The sequence below is a fragment of the Acromyrmex echinatior genome, chromosome 7 (assembly GCF_024713525.1).
Source record: "Acromyrmex echinatior isolate Ae372 chromosome 7, ASM2471352v2, whole genome shotgun sequence".
NCBI classification, from domain to species: domain Eukaryota; kingdom Metazoa; phylum Arthropoda; class Insecta; order Hymenoptera; family Formicidae; genus Acromyrmex; species Acromyrmex echinatior.
Genome location: NC_141858.1, coordinates 13,036,285 through 13,063,499, shown reverse-complemented (window position 1 = coordinate 13,063,499; position 27,215 = coordinate 13,036,285). Strand labels below are relative to the sequence as shown.

The window sequence follows — 27,215 nt, the reverse complement described above, 5'->3', positions numbered from 1 at the left end:
TTCTACTGAATGATTACAGGCAATTTAGTATCATATACTTTAATGATATTATCTACTGCTTACACGTGTTTAAATTGTCGATTTGAGTAACAATCATCTTGTTATTTTTGAATACCTTGAATACTCGTGTATTTTTTTTTAAATGAAATTTATAACGATATTATCAAAATTATACTTTTTAAAGATTCTGTTTAAGATTTAACAATACACTGAAAAATAAAGATTGGTTGCTGCAACAATTTAGTAGAGCAAATTTTTAGTTGCGTTAGCTTATCGAAATCATACTGACACTGCGAATAGGCTAACACAATTAAAAATTTGCTGTTACAACCCAAAACTGATTGTTGCAGCCATATAAAAATGCTATGCCATATTTTACTATCTAAATTGTTGCAGCAATCTTTTCTTTCAGTGTAAATGTATAAAAATGTTATAAGAACAAAAATATGATATAAAAAAAATTGTGTCATATTTAAATTATTTGTTGCAAGAGAATCATGTACATTAAATCTAATGTCTGATAGATATCTATTATAAAGCTTTCTATTATAGACATAGAATAGATTTCTAGATATGAAGATTCATACTTTCGAATCTTTTTAAAATAAATAAAATATCAACCGGAGGGAGAGAGGGAGAGGAGAGAGAGAGAGAGAGAGAGAGAGAGAGAGAGAGAGAGAGAGAGAGAAGATAATAATTTTCGAATACTCACCGAAAATTATAAGTCATTTCTGGTACAATGATTTTATAACGAATGTTTACTTATATATTGATTTTTTTGCGAACAGAACGTAGCGTAGCACAAGATACATAGTTGCAAAAGCCAGGGGGACGAGGAGCGGCAAAGTTCACAGTGACATCTCATTAACACTATTTTCTTAATAACCAACGATAAGAACTGGTCCTGCCCGCGAACCATTCCGACATGTCCATCTCGTTTTCTTGCACAGCCTTGACGAGCTCCTTGGGGGTAAAGCGCAAGTAAAGACCGCGCAAAGGCCGTTAAATATATGTATATACCGCGTAAGAATAATAATTATTCCTAAGTATAGGCCTGCGCGAGAATGGTCATCGCGTGGCAATGCGGTGTCTTTGACGGGCCCGAGAGTACTCGTCTCACGGCGTGGTCGTTGCTTTTCTTGGCGAGTGCTTCAATTAAACAAATAATCTAGGGCCACAGATGCGTAAAATTTGATTTTACATATTCTGCGGATAGTCAATGGCGTCGCCGGGGTATCTGCAAATTAACGACGTGACTTACGATGCGTTAAGCGCAGCGAGAGTCGATGGACATTGTATGACTAGAAAGAGAAAAAAAATATTCATGTCCGAAGATAAAAATCGAAATATTTGTTTTGGAGCAAAGAAATTAAAAATTCCAAAGTATCCTACATTTTTATAAAAATGCGTGAAAATAAGCTTGGTAATAATGTGTCTGTATTTTAAAAAGAATCTTCGTAGAGTCGCGACTTACATTCATTGTGACTTTTAATTATGATTATAACTTTTAATAATATTATATCTTTAATTTATACAGGTTGAGCAAAGATTTGCATTTTAATATACAATATTTTTTCTGCGTATTAAAGTCACTCATTATTGTTACTTCGAAGCATTGCATTAGGTACTCCACGTGTTCTTTAAATTATAATGTTAATTTTGTAAGCATTCTATTGTGATAGCATTGCGTGTCGTATTAACTATATGATACGCGTCAATGGTTTTCATTTTCATAGTGAACGTTTTAATTAAGCAGACAGCAGGTTGCTTAAAAATGAAGTTTATGTTAATTTTATGGCGCAGCGTCGCTTTTTATTTTCTCATTTGTGTATATTATAAGTGTTGAAAAATTTGAAAAAGTACAGTTTTTTTAACATCTTAATTTTAATTTTAAAACAATTATTTTACTAATTAACGATGTTTCTTATAAAAGATAATCTTCTAATAATTAAATTGCATAGGTATAATTTTTTTTGCTTATAAACTACTTTTCACGTTCTTGCGTTGTCTAAATTTATTGTAGATAATTTTATCTTATAAACAAAAAGGAAAATAATATTTTCATGCTTTTTTTAAATAAATTTAGAAATGTAAAGAAGTTTTGCTTCTCAAGCACGAATTTATTATTTCTATAAAAAACAGACATTAGACGAATTCACTTATTTCTATAAAACGTTTATGTCAATGTTGTCTAATCAGGTCATCATATAGTAGCTATATTTGTCAGTCACCACATAATTACTAAATAATTCACATATTTTACTCCGAATCGAGCGGCTCGCTCGCCGACGTAAATATTTCAGGTTACGAGCATACATGTCCTTGTTTAAGGACACTGGACTGGCAGAGTCGAAGCGCATACGTGTCTGCAGGGTGTCAATCAGTCCGGTTGGCACACCGGTATCTTTTAATTATCGAAATCCTACGAGACACAGCCCGTTTGCTGTTAACGATTCGAGAAGCGCACGCTGATTTCAGTAATGAAGAGTAAAATGTAAATTCACGCACACATAACGGTCGGCGTGCCGCCGCGAATTGATTATTAAAATTAATCCCCTAGTCAACATGAAACTCGGAACAAAAGCCTACTGGTTATTGAACCCTCATCGCTACGAACCAGCAATATCGTTGATTACTGCGCATTGCAACAGTTTTATTTTTAGCAAACTGCAACGAGTCTGCTGGATACTTAGAGCGACACTCCATTGCAGTTTTATTTGCAACCTTCGTTGAACAGCGTTTTTTTGTGAATGTTTATACTTTGGAAAATTCTAATGTCAATCTTCTTTGCTTGATCTTTTAAGTTATTGTTTTTTTATTCTATAGTTCTAAATTCTCTTTTATTCCAAAACACGAAGGTTTTAATGTTTAATATATTTTTAATAATCATTGAAGTGTTATATGGAATATATATTAAAAATCTATATTTTCTATATTTTAAATAAATTATTTACTAAATTAAAAATAAAAAATATATTGTTATTTATTTATTTATTTAGTCTCTTAAACTTTCTATTTTAACATAACATCCGTTATAGAATCTCTTTTTACAATAATGTTTTTTTCTCTCTCTAATTTATTAAAATTTAACATAACATGTATTATTGTACATAAGAATATATTTGTCTCATTGCAGCTTAAAACCACCACAGAAGGACGGGGTGACAAAGTCGAATCCCAGCAAGCGGCATCGAGAACGATTAAATGCCGAGCTGGATACGCTGGCATCATTACTTCCCTTTGAGCAAAATATCCTCAGCAAGCTGGATCGACTGAGCATCCTCAGACTCAGCGTAAGCTACCTCCGCACCAAGAGCTACTTTCAAGGTAAGTATTCAGAATTACATTGCGCATATTACTGCAATTTATACTGTATATTATATTTTATAAATTTCATCCAATGTAAATATTGAACGCATATATTTCATAATTTTAAAATTTACTGCGTACATTCAAGAATCTAATTCAACTTAAATTATGTTGCTCATTTGACGATTTGATTCAAGAAATATATGACGCATATTGGTTAATTATTAATCACGTTAAGTCTATTTGAAGCTGGTATTACTAGAGTGGCTTGATTAAGTATTAATTAATCCTATTATTATTAGTAATTTAATTTAATTTATTATTGCTATCTGTGCGTAATAACAGCTGAACTAGAATAGAATTCGGACAACAAATATCTTGAATTGTAACTGTGAGCTCCATTATAATACAAGTATCCACAATCTTTCGTTGGCACGCGAGATACTCGTTATATTTTCTAAACAATATGATCCGGAAACAATGCGCGGTTCATAAACTTGCTCATCATTCTTTCACAATCCATTGACTGATGGCTTAATATCAAAATCATGTTTTACACAGAGACAGACTATTGAAATTAAATCTTTATTCGGATACACACAAAATAAGAATTTGCAGTAAAATATAAATTAACGCAGCATTTAAGGATTAATTAAAGTTGAAATATTAATACTATTAATATATATTAAAACGATTTATTTAATCATAAAATTAATGATAATTAATTCTTGTTTACATTTAAAGAAGAATTTTTTTTAGAACAAAGAGATTTTTTTGTTTTACTTCGCGCTTATAGAAAACAAAAGAACTGATTTGCTCCCGTGAGTAATACATTCGGCTGCTATGCAGAAATTATGCAACTTGAGCGAGAGAACGCCTTCCTGCACCACGGGTGTGCAATCTCATCTGCAATCGCAATCAGGTAGGGCCAATCGAAGAATCGCCGCGGAATAATGGGTAGACGCTCTCGTCTTCTTCCTCTACCATTATCCGCCACCGTACTTTCGTCCCTTCTGTTTCCAATCTCGCGACGAGCAAAGTGACTCCTGCGCCAACGCGAAATCGAGCTCATTGATTTTACGCCGAGGAAGATAGGCAAAAAAATAAGATTGTCGTCGCATTCACTTCTCATTTTCTTTAAGAAATCGCATCAGAATTTAAAACGTATCTCCGTCAGCTGATCGACAAAGATTATTACAAGAAGTTCCTAATACAATGAGACTAGATTATAACGTCTTCGCTTCAGGAGTACGTTCTTTGATAATAATTACCTCAAAGCAACTATTAACTTCATAATTAAGGAGTCTACTCTGTAATTCTTAACGATTGTAACGATATAGTTACAGTCGTTAAGAGTTACAGAATAGGATCTTTAATGTTAGGAATTCTTGGAATTACGAAAGTACAATAATACATGCGAGGAATTTAAAGAATGATTTTTTTTTTAAATTCGTATTAATATACTTGTATCTGCACTAAACAAATCATGGATTTATATTGCTTCGAGACTTTCTGTTTTTTGATTGCTCATTTTAAATTATCTTCTATCTAAACTTTTCTAATCGTTCCAATTAGTTTTAACTATCATTCTTTTAAATGCGACTGTTTGACTTCCATGTGAATGTTAAACATTGTTTCGGACATTGTTATTTTAATATTAAAAAAAGGGCTAATTTTTACTTAAACGTCACCAAAATTTTTCTTAATATATTAAAAATTCTGCAACTCTTCAAAATGCTAGAACTCTTAATTATGTAAATAGGAGCAATTAACTAGACATGTGACTGTCACCGCACAGGACTACGCGACGATATTTCCTTCGAAAGAGAGTGGCAAACGGAGAAGAAACGGGTGGGAAAGAGTCCATTAGCGGAAGAGGTTGGCATCATACGGCTCGGTTGATGGTCGAACGCGCGAAGAGTCGGGAACGACCCGATCCTTGTTTCGAGAGGACGTGAGGAAGCGAGATGGCAGATATACCGGGGGTGCAATAGCGTATGCAAGGTAATGCACGAGCACGAATCCGGATTGAACGCGCAGAGGAGGACGGCCTCCTCCATGATGCTGTTCGTCTGTTTGTGTACGTGCGTTGCTTGCTGCTGGCTACATCCGCGCGATATCGCGGATCTCGCAGTATATCACCGAGGCCCGCGCGCGAGGTTGCGGCCTGGGACTTCCACTTAGAGCTCTTGTTGCTGCCGTTGCGTCGCTATCCTGGTCACTGCTGGTTGCTGCTGCGATACCGCAGGATGGAACTCGCACGCTTGCGAAAGACGCAGCGACCTAACCCGTAGCGCATTGTTCACACCATTTTAATAGGTATTCATTGTCAAGACTTGAATCTCTGCCGAGGATTCCCAACAGAGTGTCGTCTCCGATCTGTTCTGATACCTGGGAGTTCCCGCGTCTGTATATTAAGTCCCCGTCTTTTCTTCCTTATTTCCCTGACACGCCACTTTTGCGGAATTTTAAATTATGGAGAGGGATATGCATGCACATAATAGTTTCGAATTTTATCTTCTTTTGTGTGAACAGAAATAGAGTTATCATTATTGTGACTTGACAATTGATCTTCAACTACATTTAGGTTCTAAAGCGTTCTGTTTGAAGCACATAATGTAAGCAAATATTCACCTTGGCGATTGAAGGTTCAAAGTTTTTTATTTCTACAAATCCCAGTTTCATAACTCATGGTTAACTCTTAACCGAGGTTTAACTTGGTCGTCATCTCTTTCTAATGCTAAAATTAGGAAGAGATGAGAAATAAGTTGAACCTCGGTTAAGCGCCATGATTTAAAACTGAGCCTTAGAATCTCATAGTATCATATATATTGTATAACTGTCTAAAAATGTTTGCTTTTTCAAATGACTTGTTGCTATAATCGAAGATTAAATAGAAATTAAGTTAAAGGTAATCAGGTAGAAATAATAAGTTTTAGGTTGCTTGTAGTTTTAATTATGATCATTTATCTTTGTGTATCTTTTGTTTCTAGGTATAGGGCAAAGTGATACAATTTCAAACGTGGTACAAATCTTCTAATATAAGATTTTAATCCAATTTTCAAGTCCAAAGTACAAGTTTTAGTTTTTCCTGTTTAGTACTTTCCACACAATGAATTACAGTTGAATTTTTTGAAAATTGAATTTAAATTTTATTTTATTCAGAATTGTACCATCTTACCTTATTATTTTTAAATATTACTAATATACATATTTTAATTAAAATATTATTAATATACATATTTTAGACATACAATCAATTATAACATTGATTAAAACTGCATAAAGCATTAATAAAATCGCATTGTCGTTTTCGATTTTCTACATTTTCTTATGCATTACTGTGATTACAGAATCCAATTTCCGAAAAGTTATCAACATCAACCGACTCGTTCCACAGAATCGAGCTTCTCGATTAAAAAGTTCTGTTCGCGCCTCGACAAGCGTTGCAGCTGTTAACAAGATTAACAGCTCCACATTCGATCGGCAACATTAATCCGAGTAACACGGGTAGTAACCCGTGAGGAATTCCCCCCTTTCCCCCCTTTTGCTCTCCATGAACGCTATGTAAATTAATTAGGGCCCTCGGTAACCGCGCTGATTTTTCAAGTAGGCACGTGATGCGTGCCTCCCTCGCCTCGAGGTAGAAAGAAACGAAGGAAGAAGGAGATGAGAAGAAATGGAAGAAGAAGAATAAGGTGGCGAAGTCCGGGCCTTGGAGGTGGATTCGCCGGGTGTTGAAGAGGCGGTGTGCGATAGTCCCTGGTACTCTGGTACCCTCTGGGGCTCCAGATAGCAGATCTACCCCCGGAGGTTGTGCGTCTCCCTCGCCTTTCTCACACGTTCGAGCTCATCTTCCCTCACACTCTTCGCCGTTGTGCTCTCGCTACCGGTCGCAGAGATCCTGCGAACGAGAATCTCGGCAATTAACCTACGCCACTTAGTCTTATTATTGGTAGGTCTCTTCTGCGCGCGTCGTCCTTGATTCTCGTTGCTCCATCCTCGGTTTCGAGCCGCGCTTCCTGCACGCGTTCTTGCGTCAGAATACAATCTCGCGGAGGAAGTCTTTTTTTGTACGAGAAGTTTGCTGTTAATTTTGATCTCACTTTTTTCTCTTCGACAAATTTCTTCAATTTCAAGCGAAATAATTACTTTGACAATCGTGATGTATAATAATAAATAAGATGTATGTATGGATAAGATGTATAGTTAAGAGAAATAATATATTATAGATTCTGACACACATTATGTATTGAATGTATAATATTTATTAAATGATTTTTTAAAAAGTATTACAAATTATTGTAATCATATTTTCTTTTGATTTTTTAGAAGTACATTACGTACATTATTGCAGTTAATAATGATAATTTTACTACTAATAGAACATTATAAAAGCCGTTATTTAATAATTATTAAATCACACACTTAAACAAATTATTGAAAATTAGTATCTGATATTTATTTAAAGAATGAGATTTGTTCATTTTATTTAAAACAGTATTTATAAAAATATCTATAAAATTTTCTTTTATTTAAAAAAAGTATACAAAAATTAATTTATAACTCTACTTTTTCTTCAATCTTTGATGAAAAATATATTGATTTTAATAAATTACGAAAACATGAGAATAAAGTCATCACATTTTTTGCAGCGATCAATTTCATTCTTATCATTTATTAAAATTATTACAATTAGAATTCGGCGTTTTCCTAGTACGTATATTTCGTAGAAAGCTGGCGGGTAATCTTAACGTTCGTTTTTGATGACGTATGACCTTGGTGTTTAGGCGCGTCATTGTGTATGTCGCTCAGTCATTGTTTCCCATTCACCTGATAGAACTCGAGCTAGCAGGTATCGCGATTCGCTCCGTGTATCGCGCTATCATTTCTCGAATCGCGTTTGCAACTGAAAGCAAAACGCTACCAAACTTCCTCTTTACTTATTCTTTATACAATTAGCAATTATTAACGTGTATGATCAATTGTCGCGATCAAAATTCGTAAGCATATTAAAGCATATCTTCGCATAATTTCGTTTTACGAACTGAAATGATAAGGGATAGAAAATAGATTATCTACGGACAATAAATATTTCTTCAACGATTTAGAATTCAGATTCATAATTCAGATTTATCGTGCTTTTATCTTCCGGAGCTGATATCTAAATCTAACATAGTTACTGACGTTGAATTTGTAAGATCCATTTAATTATATTAATTAAAAAGCACTAATTAGTTTCAAAGAACTAAAATATACATAACTCATTTAAAAAGAATAAATACTATATTTAATATGAATAATCTAAGATTATACAGATGTAACTTAAATAAAATTGAATTGTTTGACACTTTTTACAAGACAAAGAAATTTATAATTAAGTTTGATGGATACATTGTTAATTCCGAAAGATTTTGGTAATTTAAACATAAATTGTCTCTTATTTTGATACGAAATGTATTGTAGTATAAATCATAAAAAGTGATTTCGTAACAGAAAGACATGTAGAAAGATATGTAGATCGTTTTTTAAAATCTGTGATGCGAGGAATAGAATATTCAGCATACATTAATATTTTATAAACGTGAAAATGAAATATTTCACCCCATTCATATATATGTTTAAACATTACTAACTTTAAAATAATTATAGCCTATTCTTCAATTAATCAATCCAGATGAATAATTCTAATAATTTATACAAAAATTTTTTCTTGATTATTATATTTTATTTTTTATTCAATTTCCCTTCTATCATTAATCTTTATGTTATTACTATTTAAGATATCTAAAAATTCCTATACTTTACCACTCAACATTAACTTTAATTTTATATTTTTATTTATTCTCTTTAATACGCATTACATTAATATATTATAACGCATGAAATATTTCGTGCGTAATAGCGGAATGCGGCGGTTGATGTTTACTTACTCGCGCGCGGCGCGCGGAGCGCGTCGACCGTTGAACTTACGCAGTCACCTGTTTATTATTCGCGCTGTGAGTCGTTCGACGTCACAATATTTCTCGAAATTTCGTCGCGACAAGTGCCGAATGGAATCCCTCTCTACGAACATTTGGCGTGTCGGTAATTTGTTAAAACATCTCGTCGTTCGAAACTCGTTCATTCAATGAATCGTGGAATACGATTGAGTGATATAACTTAACCTAATTAGACGCAGTCTGAGAGTTTTCTCGCGCGTTCTCATCGTGTTGTCCGTTCTAGAATATTCCAAAAATGATTTGCAAGGTTATGTTTGAAGTGTTCGATAAAATTCCCGTATTAATGTATTTCGTAACTTATTTTCGCGGGTGTTAAGTGGTGTATGTGCAATGAAGGAAACTGAGAGGAGATATCGGGCGACGGCGGAGCAACTGTATGGTAAGTTTTCGATATATTTTTTACATATTTGCAACGTTTGAGGTTTTTATTATTTTATGTACAATTATGCAACAATTAATCTTTTGAATAACAATTATTTTAAATGCTAATTCAGATATTACGTTCGTATTTTACAGTTCGACGTAATTCAACGTAGTTCAACTCCGTTGCTGCGCATCGTACCTGTAAGTTCTAAATTATATTTTATTTTAGAGGAAAAAATGGATCTACGAAATTTCTATCAAATGTATATGTATTTCTATCAGATGTATAATGTCCCATAGATCTATTATTTTGTAATGGACAAGCTCTAAAAAAAGAAAGCGATATTTATTAATAGATAGATAATTCTGTGTAGCAATTATGTAACTTTTTTGGGGGATGGAAACATAAAAATAAAAATTTTACCATTGAAGTTAAGAAATTTCTTACTTTTTACATTTTCCATCCTAAGGAAAAAGTTACTTAATTGGTATCCAGGTATGTACAATTATTTATTGTGCATGGAAGACTAAATATATTTAAATTAAAAAAAAACGAAATTAAGACCACTGTAAAAAAATAAGGTATTACATAATAATATTGTTTAGACAATTTTGATGTGTCGAGTACATTATGAGTAATAAATTTTGGAGTTTGCTTAAATAAATGCTGAAAAAGAAGGGAAACGTAACAAAAATAAAACAAAGCTATAGAGCAAGAAATTGAAATACAAATATCCTTAGAACAATTTATAATTAAAATTAATAACTTTCATTTATACATTTTTATAGCGTTCTTATTTAATTTAATTGGAAACTTATCTGTCGGACGTTTTCCTTCGTTTATGTATTCGTAAAAAATCGATAGAATAGATTTTGCTGACACCTAAAATAAAACATTGAGGGAAAAAGATTAATGAGCATAGCTCGGAACTCATTCACACGTCGTCTTACACTTAATGCTCGATTAAGCGTGACTAAATATCGCAGCGAGAGAGAATTTTTCCGGATTGGTTTTCGTCCGATGCGTTTGAGAACTTAATAGCTATATCGTGATGGCCCTTCTGTGCGCGCAGACAGGCGTTAAGAGGATCGTACACGTAAATAGGATCGCACACAATGCGTGACTGTGCGCGGCCAATTATTTCGATGATTTACGACGTCGTATCCTTATCGCCGTAATTAGTAGAAAAAAAGATTTATAACCGAGACGTGTTACGTATATCACTTCGTTATCAGCTTATGCGAATTTTAAACATCTAGGACTACCTCCGGGATGTATCCGAGTGAGACAACCGCGTAATGCTGGCAGTTATACTTGACGAAGCCGAAGATATTTTTTATTGCAATTTTAATGAATTGAGCGATCCTCGCTACTTAAAGAGCACGCGAACGAAGCAGCAAGGCTGTCGTATTCGCGGAAAGAAACTGCACGGTATAGTTTTCTATATAAATATACCTACTTGGGAAAAGCACATAAACGTTCTATTGCTTAAAATAACGCATCCGACTTTATTATAATATTGTATCACTTCTTAATTGGGATGATTCGTGTTTAATTCATAATAAAATACTATTCTCATATAATATGATTTCATTTGACACTGAACTTTCGCGCAAAACTAAAACGATTTCTTATTATTGATTGCAAATTGTAAACGGTAATCAAAATTGGTTTTTTTCAAAATGATTTACGATATTTTATTAATCTGAGGAAATAAAACGCATGCAAAAATGCAATTACAATAACAAATTATTGCAAGCAAAATGTTAACAAATTTTTTATGAAAAAATATGTAATATAATTATAATAGATAAATGTTCTTATAGGAAAAAATATTAAATTATTCTTATTACTAAAAATAAAACTGCTCAATTATTTATAATTGACAAAGTAATATTAATTGAGTAAATATTAATTGATCTTAATTAGATAAAGGAAATATCAGTTAAATAAAGTTGTCGAATAAGATTGCATTAGGATTTATGCGATCTTTATCGTATTTTTCAGATACTGAGATTACTGCTATAAAATCATAATGAAATTAAATTATTGTATAAATACAAATTAATTAAGCTTTATATATACGATAATCACATCAGTTGATTATGAATGGTTTTCATTTTGCTTTGCGTTTTGTTCGTACTGTATCATTCTCGTCGAGGTTAGATTGTTCACATTTTCCGTATCATTTCCCAGTGTGAGTTACATACAGCAATATAGCGATAAATCAATTCGTGATGTATTAATTAATGCGATCATAATTAATAGATCCTTCGATATTTGCAATGACATGCGTTGCTGTGCGTCGAGTCAACGCCGCGTTCATTGGAGCGATTTAATTATTAAGACGCATCCTTCGTGTCTGAAGTGCATCCAGTGCACGAATCGGGTGTCGAGAGTATCTGAGCGGATTAATTAAAGATACGCGATAGTAATTAGTCGTGCAAATTTTTCAAGTGTGACACGCGTTGCGTGCTCAATAGGTATTGGAGCGTATTTCGTGTTATATATTCATTCTTCCTGAATTGCAATTTCAACAATGAAGCGCTTTCTTGACAAGAAACACAGTTCATTTATTTAACAAATTGTCTGTTTGTTTTATTCTTGACGATCTGACATCATAATATTCGCCGATTTGAACCGGACTATCTTTATCTTGAATAAGTACTTCATAAGTTAACCTTCCGAAGCTGACGATGAGTCTTTTGGAGACTCATTCATAAATCTCTTTATCAAAAGTATCAAACATTTTCCATTTTCTTTATGTTACATCTGCAAATTTAAATTATTCTTATTAAAATATAATATAATTCGGTCATTTGCATTACATTAACTGCACATAATTAACTGTACATGAAATTAGCGAAGAATGCAAATAAAAGCACATAAATATTTTAAACGATTAAATACTCAATGATATTTTGATGTTATTTAACAAAATGTACATGTATTATTTCAAAGTTGATTATATAATATTATGTTACTACATTTAGATATATTATATAAAATAGTCTTTAATGTGCACTAATCTAGTTAGTGTAAATGACCGAGTTTTATTAGTATTCATTTTCTTTCGTACGAGTTATATCATATTTTTGGTTCTTTGAATTTAATTGATGTCTTTTAATTAACATAAATTAAATATGTCTTATAGGTCCAGTGTTAGTAATTATAATAAGATTTTAATGTCAGCTTCGGAGAGTTAAATCATGTTAAATTGCCTGCATGGCAGAGAATAAATCTGAAATTAAATTAATGAAATTTAATTTAATTGTTTTGCATTAAGTATTTCAGCTACTGTATTTGAATTATCGCAGAAATTTCTTTTTAGAGTCTCAGGAATTTTTAGAGCGTTAATATCATATAAAACCAATTTACAAAACATATATACACATTCAGATTTTCTTAACAAATAATAAGTCAAATATCAAAAGAGTCAGTTTTTATCTCGCGTTCTTCCGGTTTTCGACCGACAGATCCGTCTCGCTGATTTCTCTTCGACTTTGCCTCTCTCATTCTTCTCCCTTTTATCGTCATTGGGCTCTTTCTCTTTTTTCTTCCTCCCCTCCCTCTCTCTCTCTCTCTCTCTCTTCATTTTGCTTTCTCTCACTCTGCCAGGTGCGGCGACGAAATGGAAAATGCAAATAAGGCGTAATAACGAGATGGTAACCGTATCGCCCGGCTGTATCTCTCCATCGCGGACTTACGCATCTCTCCCGGACGTTTATGATATACATTTACACGTGTGTATGATATATTAAGCATAGGCGTGTCTATATTTATAAACGTTGCTCGCGCGCGAACACCGATCGGCCAAAATGATCGGATCGTTTAGGGACGAGATGCGCGTGCCCCTTTTTTGGCGGTAGCATCACTGTTCGCGATTTGTTCGTGCCAGCGGCGTTGGTAAATCGATGATTTTTTGATAGGACGCAGTCACGATTAATCCCGATCTCTTCAACAAACCAAAACTTATTTTATCTAAATAATTGGATTTTTGTGATAAATTCTTGTAATAAATTAAAATAAATTAAAAAGATAACTTATATATAAATACATCTATAACAGGTAGCACATTTTGATCAAAATAAAAATAGAAATTGAGGAGATTTTTTTCGCAGAATTATTTATAGATATTATAATACCAAGAGGAAAATTAATTCGATACAGATGACACTTTTAATATTTCGAGGTCAGGTTTTTGTAACATTCATTTTTTGTGTTATTTAATAAGAAAAAAGTCTCCGTTCCGCAATTTAATTATTAGGTACGTACCGCTATAAGGTGACAGAAGTGTTATGGTTAATTAAGGCAAACAGCGCTGGGTCTTTAATACGCTGAGAAATTGCGGCACGTTGTCAGAATAACTCCGTAAAACTCGTTAATGACGAATGCAGAGGATATTTCGCGTGAAACCAGCATCCAGAGAAAGGTTTCTTTAATTTAAAGAAATGTTTCTTTGCTACACGGTTAAAGAAAAAAATTTCTTTGATTTGAACATAATTTTTTAAAATCAAATAGATTATTTTATTTAATTTCAAAAAATAATGTTTAAATTAAAGAAATAATGTTCAAATAAAAAAAAATTTTTTTTTAACCGTATAGCAAAGAAACATTTTTTTGAATCAAAGAAATCTTTCTCTGGTGAGCAAATCGAGAAAAAATCAAAGTATTCCACCGGTAAATGCACGTTATTATATTAAAAGGATGAAAATTTATCATTATTTATTATAATTATTATTTTTTTATAATTATTGACATTCATCAAAGAATGGGATAACAAATCAAACGCATATTATATGGTACATCTGTACCAATTATTAATTATTCAGCATTTAACTTCCTTACTCAACAAACAAATTGACATTATTTATCATTATTTTGATACTAAATGACGTTAAAGTTATTTGAAAATGATGACAGCTTGTTTGTTGAGTGATAAAGCTCTTTTTTTTCAACAGATTAATACTACTCATTTACGTAAAATCGTATCTTAATCGGATGTTATAATTTCAGTGTATATATTTTTAGATATCTAACAATACAGATAAATGTATATACCCAGTTTATTTAAATACATACATATTAATACATGTATTTAATTATAATTAATATATCTTCATAAACTGATAATTATTCAAGAGAAGATTATTCGAAATTGATTAATTTATGAATAATTCTTAGAAATTATGAGGGATTCGGCTGACATGTTTGCTTTAAATTTGAATGACTTCGCTGGCAGACGTTTCTACATAGTGTCACAAACTGATATATTGTGCACATATTGCCACCATGTCATGTTCACGTGTGGTACGTTTTGATTAAGGTGTCTGAGGGTAACGAATTGTGTAATGAGTATTTGATGCGCTCGCCCAGTGAGTAATTAGTCCTGCGACTATTATTAATGTTTCGGACTAACGTTTCCATCTTTATTCTGGCGACTATAGTATTTACAACATCGCATTCCTTCCGTCCACATTTCTAATGTCTTCTTTAAATACGCGGTGACTTTTTTTCATGATTATGGGAGGAATAGATAATTTTAAAATAAAATTAATGCATAAAATATTTAATCTTTACAGGAAGGGAAAACCATTATAGTGGCGCTAAAACAGTGTTATATTTTGAGGTAACAAATAAAATAAAATGATGAATTATAACAAATCTTACTTGAGGAAAAGCTCCCTATAGGATAAAAAAATAGACTCTCATCCTCTAAAAGTTAATTTTAATAAAAACAAAAGTATTTTTGAATAAGAATATTGGATGTTAGGGGAATAGAATAAGATTTTAAATAGCGCGAAATTTTTATTTTCTTTTACACGTCTGAATTTATTAAAATTTTATTCCTCTCTCTACATTATGCTTTATATCGATGAGTTTTGAGATATCACCATTTTATGGTATATTATATTTTATGTATTTAAGTCGAAATGATAAGAATTACATTTTAGACTACTTTTTTCGCGATGAATAAATAAAAAGCGTATTTATGCTTGGAATGAAAGGATTAAAGAAGATGTGATCAATCGATAGAAACGATGGTCCGTCATCCAATGCATTTATTTAATTTCGCCGATTATCTGCGACGGAATTCATTTTTCACGATTATCGCGATGCGGCGAGCCTTCATGATTTTACCGGACAATGTTGCAAGCGACGCACGTCGTTTTATAAAGTCGTCAGTGGCTTCCACCATCTCACCTGTCTTGTCTCGCCTCTCTTTGCAATCCGCCGTGTCCGTCTGTCCGTTGACCGCTTGAAAAATGATTCCATTCTAGATCGGAGTCGCGCCTCTCGTTTGCATCGATAGCCATCGGCAATCGCAGACGGGATCCACGAGTATCCTTCGGCGCAAGTTTGTTAACTCGACGAATAATGGCGTACGTTATAAAACCTATCCACTTCAGTATATCTTCTCTCCAAAGGATTTGCATAGATTGTTTTTTTAGGTTGTCTTTCTTCGATCGAAGTTACGACAATGAATTGTAATAAATGTGGGCAGTATCATTTTATTGCGACGTTAATTCTTGTGGTCGCAAGATCTTATTATTTTCTGTTGCAATTATACAAAATTATCTTAAAAATAAATCCTACTTTGAGATGGCTGTGTAGTTAAAGAGTGAGTCGTAAAGAGAATTGATATGCATTGCATCTCTTTTCAAAAATTTATTAGTCTTGATATTACATAAATAATGAAAAAAAAGTGAAACGACAAAGATCAATTAAAGGATTAATTATTATTCGCGAGCAATCTTTTTAGCAAGGTGAAATGCCTAATTAATTTTGCTACTTTAACTTTGGCATATCTAGAAGATTAAAAGTTATTTCACTTTGGTTGGAGTCTCTCAAGTCAAGCTATTTGGCAGCTTGATATCGCAAACGACAGAATTACAGTATATCCCCCTAACATAAATTCTCGACATTCCTATCGGATCGATCAAGAAGAACTAACTGCCGCATTTATTTATCTCCAGTTCATTAGTTTTGCATTCGTACGTCGAAATTAGTAATTATTTTTATCTTAACAAAGATATGGAAATTGTGAAAAGTTTAGCTGTCTTGAACTTTAAATCAATTAACATTAAGAATAACGATGAGAATTTATTTTATATATCTTATTCGATATATCTTAAAGATGGATATAATCACTTAACTCTCAGAGCAATTTCTTTTTAATCTCTTTCGTCGCACAAGAATAAAAATTTTGCTGTTTATATAAAAATTATACAAAAATCTTAAATCTTTGGTCTTCGTAACTTGTAGATTTTTATGACTCTATTTCAATTTATAGAAGTTTAGGAATATATTATTATATTATATTATTAACATTATATAGTAGTAATAATTATAAAAATGGAGCTCTTAATTATTTATTGTGCAATTACAATCACAAATACCAAAAATTTTTCTTTCGATATATACTTAAATAGAGGACATATAATATGTAAAGAATATTATAACTTTGTATGCGAATGTTGTTAAATTAAAAATTTTAAATTCCATATATACAGGGTATATCTTAATAATAATAATAATAATGCCCACTAATTATACAGTGTTATTCCTAATAAAAAACTGATAATGAGTCTTCTACCATTTCACAATTTTCGCAATAGTTAACGAGATATTAATTTCTAAAGATTACCGAATAAACGAATAAAATCGATATATAAGACAACTTCAACAATTTCAAGATTCAATATTCTTTCAGTATTCTTTGTGAAATATTTTGAAGATGTTTCTTAAAGTTGTCTTATACGTCGATTTTAGACATTTTGCTCATTGAATAACTAAAAAAAATATTGCGAAAATTTTAAAGTGATAGATAAGAGGATCTTTTGATTGACTCAGTTTTTTATTGGGAATTGCACTATATAATTAGTGGTTTAAGATACACCTTGTACATCCAAGATACATATTGAATGTCAAATAATACAAATCAGATTGACACCGATTTTGTTTGTGATCTCTCGCATTAAGTAACAAGCGTCGTTGTCAATTTTTCCCTTATCGTTCGTTTCGACAAGAGACGCTGAAAAAGTACGTTGAGACATCTGCCGAGTTCGGTAGCCGGCGAGGAACGTCGTCAAATATCGCATCGCGAAGAAGGCATCATCCGATAAAATGACATGACACGTAAAGGATCGTTGTTGGCCATGTGTGTGCGAACCGCGCTTTTTTTCATCCCTTTCTCTTAGATGAGAACACGGTACGCGTGCACGACGATCGGTATCGCCATCGGTGTCGGGGACAAGTCCGTTTCAACGGAGGTTAACAGAGGGAAAGCGAAAGAGAGACAGAGAGAGAGAGAGAGATTCGGTTTGCCTTTAATCGGATTGGTAACGCGCCAAGTTGGGCCGAGCTCCGGGCCCAGCGAAGTAGTTGAATCGAGTCGAGTCGAGTTGAGCCCACCGGACACGCGATACACATCGTTCATTAACGTCATTATTAAAAACACAGCAATTAGACCGCGCCAAATATCGATCTGCATAGCGGACACACATGACGGCCCGATGCGAAATGAGAGATCGGCGATCGGCAGACTCGGCGCGCGACGGCCGGTTTTTGACGCTCGACACCTTTCTTCGCGACTGCGTGACGAAAACAACGTCGGTTTGCAACGAACGCATTTATCGGCTGGTAATCGCGACGATAATAACGTTCGGCGATTGTCGATATGCAGATGACCGAGGGAGACACAAAGACGGAGAGCCTTGTATTAATTATATTATTAACTTTATCTTGCAACACTGGTAAGGTTTGTCATATCCCGGTCGTTAAATTGCACTGTCATTTTCAGCGGAACGGTAATGAAGGAGTTCTTCGCCGTTGCGAAAGAATAAAGTCGGTTATATTATAATAACGGTGAATGAATGGGATTGAAGGCTGAATCGGTTGAAGGCTGATTTATTAACCCTCATTTCCTTGTACTCCAACTTTTCTATGTTATTGCTCCGCCCTATTTGCCAGGAATTAGTTATTCTTATTTCGCGTTTTAATCCTGCTCATCTATATTACGAAAAGAATGATTTTGCGCGTTAAAGTATCTACAAAATTTAGCTACATTTAAATTGAAAATAATTTTGTTGGACCATTAAAATAATTATGTAGAACACTAAGATCCAATTTCATAATATATATGATAACCTAAAGATTAAAGGTAATCAAGAAATTCATGAATGTATTTCATTGATGAATCTGTTGGTAATCTTTAAGTAACCATATATTGTAAAAATGGGCTTAAGTGTTAATGACAATACTGCAAAAAGTTTTCACGCTCTAGCAATCAGTTTGAGCGTTCTATAATTATTTTGATAATTTAAACTTTTTTTTTTATTGTCAAATAAAATGATTGTTCTATCAATATTCAATCTGAGAATATAAAAAACTAGTTTGTATGTTTGTCAAAAGGAATTATTACTATAACTTTTAAAAGCTTGACTCTCTCTTGTCAGAACTTTATTTACTTTAAATTAATACCGTAATCTTATTCATTTTATTTTGAATGGTTTAAAATAAAAGAAATTCATTAATGTCATATTTAGACAGAGAAAAATATTGCCTTATAAATTATTATATCAATATACTTAAATAATTCTTTTCAGACCCGATTACACCAACGTTACTTCGATTTTAAACGGGCTTAAAACTTTCTCTGTCTCTGTTTCTTTATCAGCTTTAAAACGAGAGTGAATTTTAAGTCTTGCTTTAAGCAAGTCAAAGTGACATTGATGCAATCGGGCCTAAATATTATAAAATTGAGTTTAGGTTGCGACGCTGATCAATCCTTGCATCCGTTATAATATTATCGCGCTATAAGTGATTTTGCAAAAGTAATACGTATTCTCTAAATCTGAATCAGTGTATAGTCACTAATTATGTAATTATGTCAGTGGCATACTTGACACTAGATAATCAGTGAAATTCAACTAAAAAAAGAAGAATGTTTGAACATTATATAATTAAAACATTGATATTTGCACGTTAATTTCAATCTAATACCATATTCATTGAATTTATACACTAAAACAAGATTAGATCACATAATAAAGATTAAATAAGTTAGAGATCTCACATTTCATTCACTGATTACCAGTGGCATACTTGGTACCGATATCAGTGATTATCACTGATTCAGATTTAGTGAGTAATAGGAAAGAAAATGAGAAGATTCTTGTACGACAATAAATGATAAAACAGAGAAAGAGAATTAGAGATTTCTTTTCCACCTGCTCACCCGATCGGCCGTATAGTACTTGATCATACAGCGGCGTTTGTAAAGCCGTCGCAGATGTCGCGAGGACCGGCTCCGGGCCCCGTCTTGTGGGTCCGCCCGGTTCCCGTATATAATACAGCGAAAACAAAACGGTTCGCGTGGACAAGTAATAAGTTTAAAGCCCGTATACATCAGCGGCTGAATGTCAGCCGGTGCAATCGGACGGAATCATCAAAGGTGGTAGGAAAATCGATTGCCAGCATAAACCGGCGTGGCCACTTTTCGCGATGGACGGCGGTACTCGCGTGCGAACGCGCACCTGTCTCCGGATCCCCGCATCCTTCGGTTGTCCGGTCAAGTGGAGTCACGAGCCTCGTTCGAGTATGAGTCAAGCGGCGCGTCGTATCGCCATCGTCTCTCTTTCCGACGCGCTATTACCTCGCGTCGCGAGACCGCGATATTTATGGGGTGGAGTTCCGTCGACCGTCGGCGGACTCTGTGGATCTCGAACGCATCGCGAAGGAAGCGCGAGTTGTGCAGAGGCTGCTGATTCGATAACTGTTGCTGATAGTTGATGAAAAAAGAGACTCCCCGTGATGTGCCTGGTTCGAGTGATTCGTTACGTTTAGCAGCGTGGTATTGGATGAATATCGTGTTCTAAGCCTGATTTTATACCCTTATCTTAGCGTTATCTTAGATATCTTCATATAACATATAATTTTAATTGAATTATATTTTTTATTATGAAATTTATATTAATTTAATTTATAATAATTTAAGGTATTTCAATACACACACACACACACATATATATATTTATCTAGATTTAAATGAATCGCTGCGACGAATAATTTTCCGATGAGTAATTAATAGCAATTAATATAATATAGCTTTAATATAATTTTTAAGAATAATTAATATATTAATTTCTTTTTGTAAAAATGTTATAATTGTTTTCTGTTACAATATTCAGAATTGAATATTTTAAAAATTATGATACAAAAACTAGCGTTCTATAATTCGAGGATACACTACGCGATATAGACCATGGGATAGATCTTTAAATTAACTTATACATTAACAATATAAAATTGATATGTGTAATTAATTTATTACCCATCACTGTCTCGGTGAAAAAGAACTTATATGTGCAAATTTTAAAAATTCCACGACAAGGAAATTGAGCTCTTACACCATTCGGTGTAAGAGCTCAATTTTTTAATCGAACGCTCACGGCGTGAACACTCGTGCGTATTAATCGCTCATTAGGGAAGAAATGAGATCGTGGTCGAGTCGTTCGAGAGGGGTCCCTTCACTCTAATTTACCGTGCCAGGGAGGACGTAGGAAGATACGCGTTTTCGACGTGTCATTAGGTCGCGCCGCGCTACGCCGAGGCTAAGAGTTCATCGAAATTAGCCGCCGATGCTCGTTATACGCCGGAGCACTCGTCTTGCCGTTGCGGGATGATGAACTGCGATAAGAATGGCGCGGGGCGTAAGACTGTTATTAGCTGAAAATACGACGAACACCAGCGGACATCAAGCAGCACTTTTATGGGAGAAAGGGAATCATAATTGCAAGAGTTTAGCCGTAATGTCGGCAATCATTTTAATTAAGAATAACCTCCCCTCTCCCTTCTCTCTCTCTCTCTCTCTCTCTCTCTCTCTCTTTTTCTCTGCTCCCTTTTTCTTCTCTTCCTTATCTTCTACTATATTTTTCTCCTGTCGCGGCTTAACGCGCCTGCACACACACGCTTTCACATATAATTGGAGTATTTTGTATTTTACCGCGGTGTTTCTTACGCAATCGGTCGAGCAATCTATCATATCTCATTTGAAATACTAATTAAGGACCAATTTCATGAGTCTGATTTTTCTCGATTAAAAATTCATTGCAAAGATCTTAAAATTAAATCAAAATTTGATAAAAAAATTCAAATTACTCTCTAAAATTATATAATTAGTAGTATTAATTAAAGTAATTTATTTTAAGAGATACATATGTATGCATAAGTTTTAAGAAAATTATAGATATTTATTTCGTACTGTTATATAATATTTAAAATATATATTTATAATATATGTTATTTTACATTTTACTTCACGCAAGCAAAGTATTCGTGTATTAGATTTTTGTTGCAAATTCAGCTGTTGTTATACATTTATTTCTTGTGAAATATAAAACATGGATTGCTCTACTCTCTCCCGAAATGTATTCCTATCGCTCTTAGTATGGAACGAAACGGAGTTGTTCAAGTTGCAATCTGCTTAACATTAATTAAGACATACATTCCACTTTTCGATGTACTCCATACATTTTCCGTGAATTCTTTTCTTTTTTGCACGGCTACCGCTCGCAATTCCACGAGCGTATCCGACAGGTGATTGGAGAATTCGTTGTACTCATTGCGCCGCATCTGTCAGTCGATTCCATCAGACAATGCGTCAGTTTCTATTCAACTTTAACGAATTATACGCTTATTGTCATCATCGCGAAAGGAACGAGATTTACTTTTTAAATTGGCGATAACTACAGGCACCTTTCTGTCTTAGCTCATCTTATAATTATATTGAAAAATACAAAAATGTATGCATTTATGTTGAAATTTTCACGAGTCTTGATATAATGAATATTACTGTTACGAATTAATTAATCATTAATTAAGAATATATTGACATTTGACGAAAATATATACTAGAATATACATCTTTTGTTAAAAAAAAACTTTTGTTATATATAAATTTCTTTTTTAATCTAATTTTTTAATATTTATAAATAATTTTATAAATATAAATTATTAGTAACGGCATAACGATTAATTATTTCATATTAATTAAATAATTTATATCAATTAAAAATATATTATTTAATTACGATTCAAAATAACTAAACAAAATTTTTATATAATAAAACGCATTCGTGAAAACATTTACGTAGACTTTGCTGACATTTTGCCGTCAAGCCGTTGCTTTTTATTAATCTCTCGCAATTTTTTAAACGTCGCACGACAGTCGATCGAGGAATAATCTCGCCGGTTTTTTAATGACGAATTACTTATGCGCGTTCTCGTTTCACATTAGTGCATTCACGTTGGTAGGAACGTAATCATAACGTAACGCGGCAAACGATCGAGCTATCGTAAGTCTCGATACACCGAGCCATCAGAGAAGTAAATTACGTCGTGTCTGACTTATCCTGCCACGATCTATTCGCATCGACAGACTGGTGTTGTGTTCGCGTGTGTCGCGAGAGTAGAGTGGCTGCGCGACTTTTCTAGCGACCACGAAATCATGACGTGCTCATTTATGTGTCATGCTATGCCCATTGCAAGCCTTTCCCGATTGTTTCTCGCCGCCGGAACATCATATTTAGCCTGATCTTTCGCATGATGCAACTGCTAGATCGGAGATTTGATAGGAACGATAGTTTCTCGCTTTGGAGGAATGCGGGAATCATGCGGATATATTGTTAGATAATATATAAATAACGGGGTAATATAAAGATAAGACAAAGAAATTAGCTAGACGATATCATTTAATAGTTTATTGGATAACATAACGTAGTATAGGCAAAATTAAAAACATGCAATAAAAGAACGAAGGTATAATATTTTATTCAGCACACACTTCGAAATTGCGTATAAAACAAAGAGTTCCGTTTGAGAAGGAAATTCCAATTCGAAATTTGCTGATGCAATTCAATATATTATAATAATTTTGTTTTCTATAAAATTTTTATGGGAAAACTGTTTTCATTGTCAAAGAATTTTAAATACTCAAAATTATAGAAAATACTGTCGCCTTGATTATGCTTTCTGAGATATACGGTATATGTATTAAGCAAGCCAACTATGAATTGTTTCATTCAAAGAATAAAACATCGCTTTAATTACTGAGTCAGCAAGAAAATACCGGAACATTTCTCTTGAATGTATAGATATATGAAAGAAAGAGTATTTAATGCATTTTACATAATCATAAACTGCATGTATATTACATCATTTCCGTGTTTGTTCTTTTGGGACAAAATTGACGTATATAATACAAATGATAAAATAAAAATCCCAGAAAGCTTCTTTCCCGAACATTCATTTTTGCGGGAAAAGATAGGAAAGATATTAGAATTTTTATCATCATGTTATCACTTTTCTCCTGTATTATAGAATGCTGTTTCATTTCATACCAATAAATCCTCAGATAAATGGAGAACATAGTACAACTAGTTTCATGTCAAATATATCTTAATTGAGTTGTACAGCGCTGTACAGCGAGTAAATCGAAAAAAAAGAGAGCATTTATGAATATTGCATTTCATCGCCGATCTCGTTCGTCGCTATATGCATGTTCATAGATGCGTACGCGATGTGCGTGAGAAGAAAAAAATTTGCTTTAGCCGGCGCTCTGAATAGGTTCCCACCTGGATTTTCATATGAAAAATATTCAGTCCACTCATGGTCGCTGAGCTCGCGGCCGAGAAGATCGCTATCCGGACTGCCGCTGGTTCGCGGCTCATGCTAACGACTAACGGGGATATCTTTCTTAGGAAATCGCTAATTTCTCCCTCGTTTCCTCGCGCAAAACGTATCTCAAATGACGAATAATCGTCAATCAGAACGTCAGAGAGATGAAACGATAAAAGAGTAACATCAAACCTTTTTAATCGGTCGATAATAAATCGAATTACAATATATATATATATATATTAGGTGTTGGAATTAATTCGTAGCGTTTTACAAGTGATGGGAAGTACTTTCATTAATGTATTTTTTAATGCTCATGTGAAATAAATAACATTCTTTCATTAAAAACGCTACGAATTAATTCCAACACCTAATATATATATTTTTTTTAAGTTTTCGTTGAAAAGGACACGTTATGGAAAATTATTTATACAAAAGTTATAATTAGGAACGCATCCAACCAGCTTGTGTTCATAGTGAAATACACGCGCATGGAAGCATGCGCAAGTGCGCCACGGATCGCAGAATTTTCTTATTAAGAGGATTCTTGCTTCTCCGGGCGAATCTGATCGTTTTTCATCTATTGCTTCGTATAATTGCGCTTAGTAAGGCTTCCTTTCCCATGTATAGTAAATTAATGGAAAAGCGCGTCGAATTTCTTATATGCCAGAATTATGTATCCAAAGATCATTCGAGTCTTGCAGATGATATTGTGAACTGTTGTTAATAGGTATAAACTTTCATAAGAACTTTCATATTAATAGACTAAATAATCTCTCAATTTGCAATTTTTAAGGGAGTATCTTAAATACTTTTATTTAGCTGACAATAAATTTTATTTTACACTTTCAATTTTAAAAGAGATGTACCATAAAATTTTTAAATAATTTATAAACATTATAAGAAAAACATTCATATGTATTATACAAACAAATTTGTATACCTAAATTACTTATCAGTAACATAATTATTTTGTGCAAAATGTAAATTTAGTTTTATTTACGATAAAAATAAATGTAAATTTATTTTTATTTATGATAATAAATAAATTTACATGGCATGAAGGAATGTCAAAGAGGCATCAAGTGCGAGTAATCTTGATATCGTACGAAAAGAATAATTCTCGACGGGAAGTGTATACGTACTGGCGCCACTAATAAAGTATTAGCATCGACTTGAGCGGAGCGGCGCGACGTGGCGCGCATAAAAAAAGAAATCTACGTACATGAATATGAATCGAGCGTAATCCTGGTGATTACAGTCGAGGCGTATCCGTAACCGATGGGCGCGAATTGGAGTGTAATAACAACTAGTAATTATTATCGGCAATGTGGTTGTGGCATCTTGAGATCCTAACGATCTTTCCTCCTGCGCTTTTTATCCTGGCGCGAATCGAGCCGCAAATTTTTCGCGACGAGAGGCGGTCGCGGCAGAAAGCCGCGAGAATTCGTTCCCAATTGAAACTTTACTTGGGCCTCTCCTCCTCTTCCATAAATTAACGCAGAAATGCGCACTGGCGCAACTCGTGTCTGCGGTTTCTGCACTTATGTAACATCGGTATCTTAAATGTCTCGTTACAGAAATGTTCGACGCATGTAACGCGCACGGCGGCTAATTGTTGCAGCTAAGAAGCTACCCGCGATCATTAATCTTAATTGCGTAGAATGGCGTAGGATGCGCATAAACGCGAAGGAAATTAATGTATGCGCGGGAGATCGTAAAAGCGATAGAGCTCGGTGCGTTTAGATTCGCAATGGCTGATTCATCCGGTGTAAATTAAGCGACAAGATGCTCCAGCTTCCATTTCGATGCCAGGATTTCCCGATTCTGAGCAATTCCTTTAGATTTTGTCTATCGAAGTGGATTAGGATCCTAAAAAGAAAATATATTCTCTTCAAGAAGATTAAATTTTTCATGTATTTTAAAAGTAAATATACATGTCAATTTTATTTGTCTTTTCTTTTTCAAAAAAGAAAAGACAAAAATAACATGTATATTTACTTTTAAAATACATGAAAAATATAATCTTCTTGAAGAGAATATATATATTTTTTTAAATAAATTGGAAATTCCTGATAAAATATCTATATATGCACATCTCATACGTACGTATTATTTTTATTAGTTATCGAGTACTCTAGATGTAGAGAAATATTGAAAAAAGTATAACAAAATATCTAATAATAAAAGAAATATAAATATTAAAAATTATAATTTGATAATCTATAATTATAATCTTATCTTTGACAGATTTCTGTTTCGTAACTTTGAGATAACAGTTGTAAAATAAATGCAGCAAGAAAGTAATTCCATAAATTTTAATAACTATATATATATATATATATATATATATATATATATATAATGTGTGTGTGTGTGTGTATGTGTGTGTATGTGTAGAACCTCTGCAGCATAAAAATATTACTATGTATTTCCTAGTTAATTATTCTATTTTTAAGTTTAATTAATTTTATTGGCAGTCGATAGTTTACGTGCGTTTGTTTTACGTTAAACAGCATTGTGCCGCGTAGTGTAAGACGTGAGCAAGTTCGATGTTAGGACTCGTAGAAGATTAAAGTTACGAGCATAAAATCGTAAATTTTTCTTTCACGATCACAACCCGCTCGAGAGTGTCGTGTCTACGGAACACATTCGCGAAATCGAAATCGCACACGGCGACGTGTGCAGCAGCAGCTGTAATTCCTGTTGCAACCCGAGACAGTATCATCCTGATATAAATACGCTCGCGATGGTATCGTAACATACTTTACGTACGACCTTCTAATTCTTCACCGTATATTTATACGCATATACGGTATACATATCGGGAGTGTTACCGTGGTATATTAGCCAAGAATTAA

The 27,215-nt window shown here is 33.4% G+C and overlaps 1 protein-coding gene across 5 annotated transcripts in view; it reads left to right on the top strand.

The window, feature by feature from the left end:
• Nucleotides 1-27,215, top strand: part of ss (aryl hydrocarbon receptor spineless) — a 203,889-nt gene that overhangs the window by 70,434 nt on the left and 106,240 nt on the right. For 3 of the 5 annotated variants that reach the window (XR_015545743.1, XM_087408049.1, XM_087408048.1), the window contains exon 2: nt 3,137-3,327. Coding sequence is in view for 2 of the 5 variants with exons in the window: in XM_087408049.1 (XP_087264175.1) it covers nt 3,137-3,327 (191 nt within the window). In the remaining 3 variants the exon portion in view is untranslated. Of the gene's footprint in view, nt 1-3,136; nt 3,328-9,160; nt 9,876-27,215 lie in introns of those variants that run through there. The other 2 variants (XR_015545745.1, XR_015545744.1) reach the window with 2 other exon arrangements.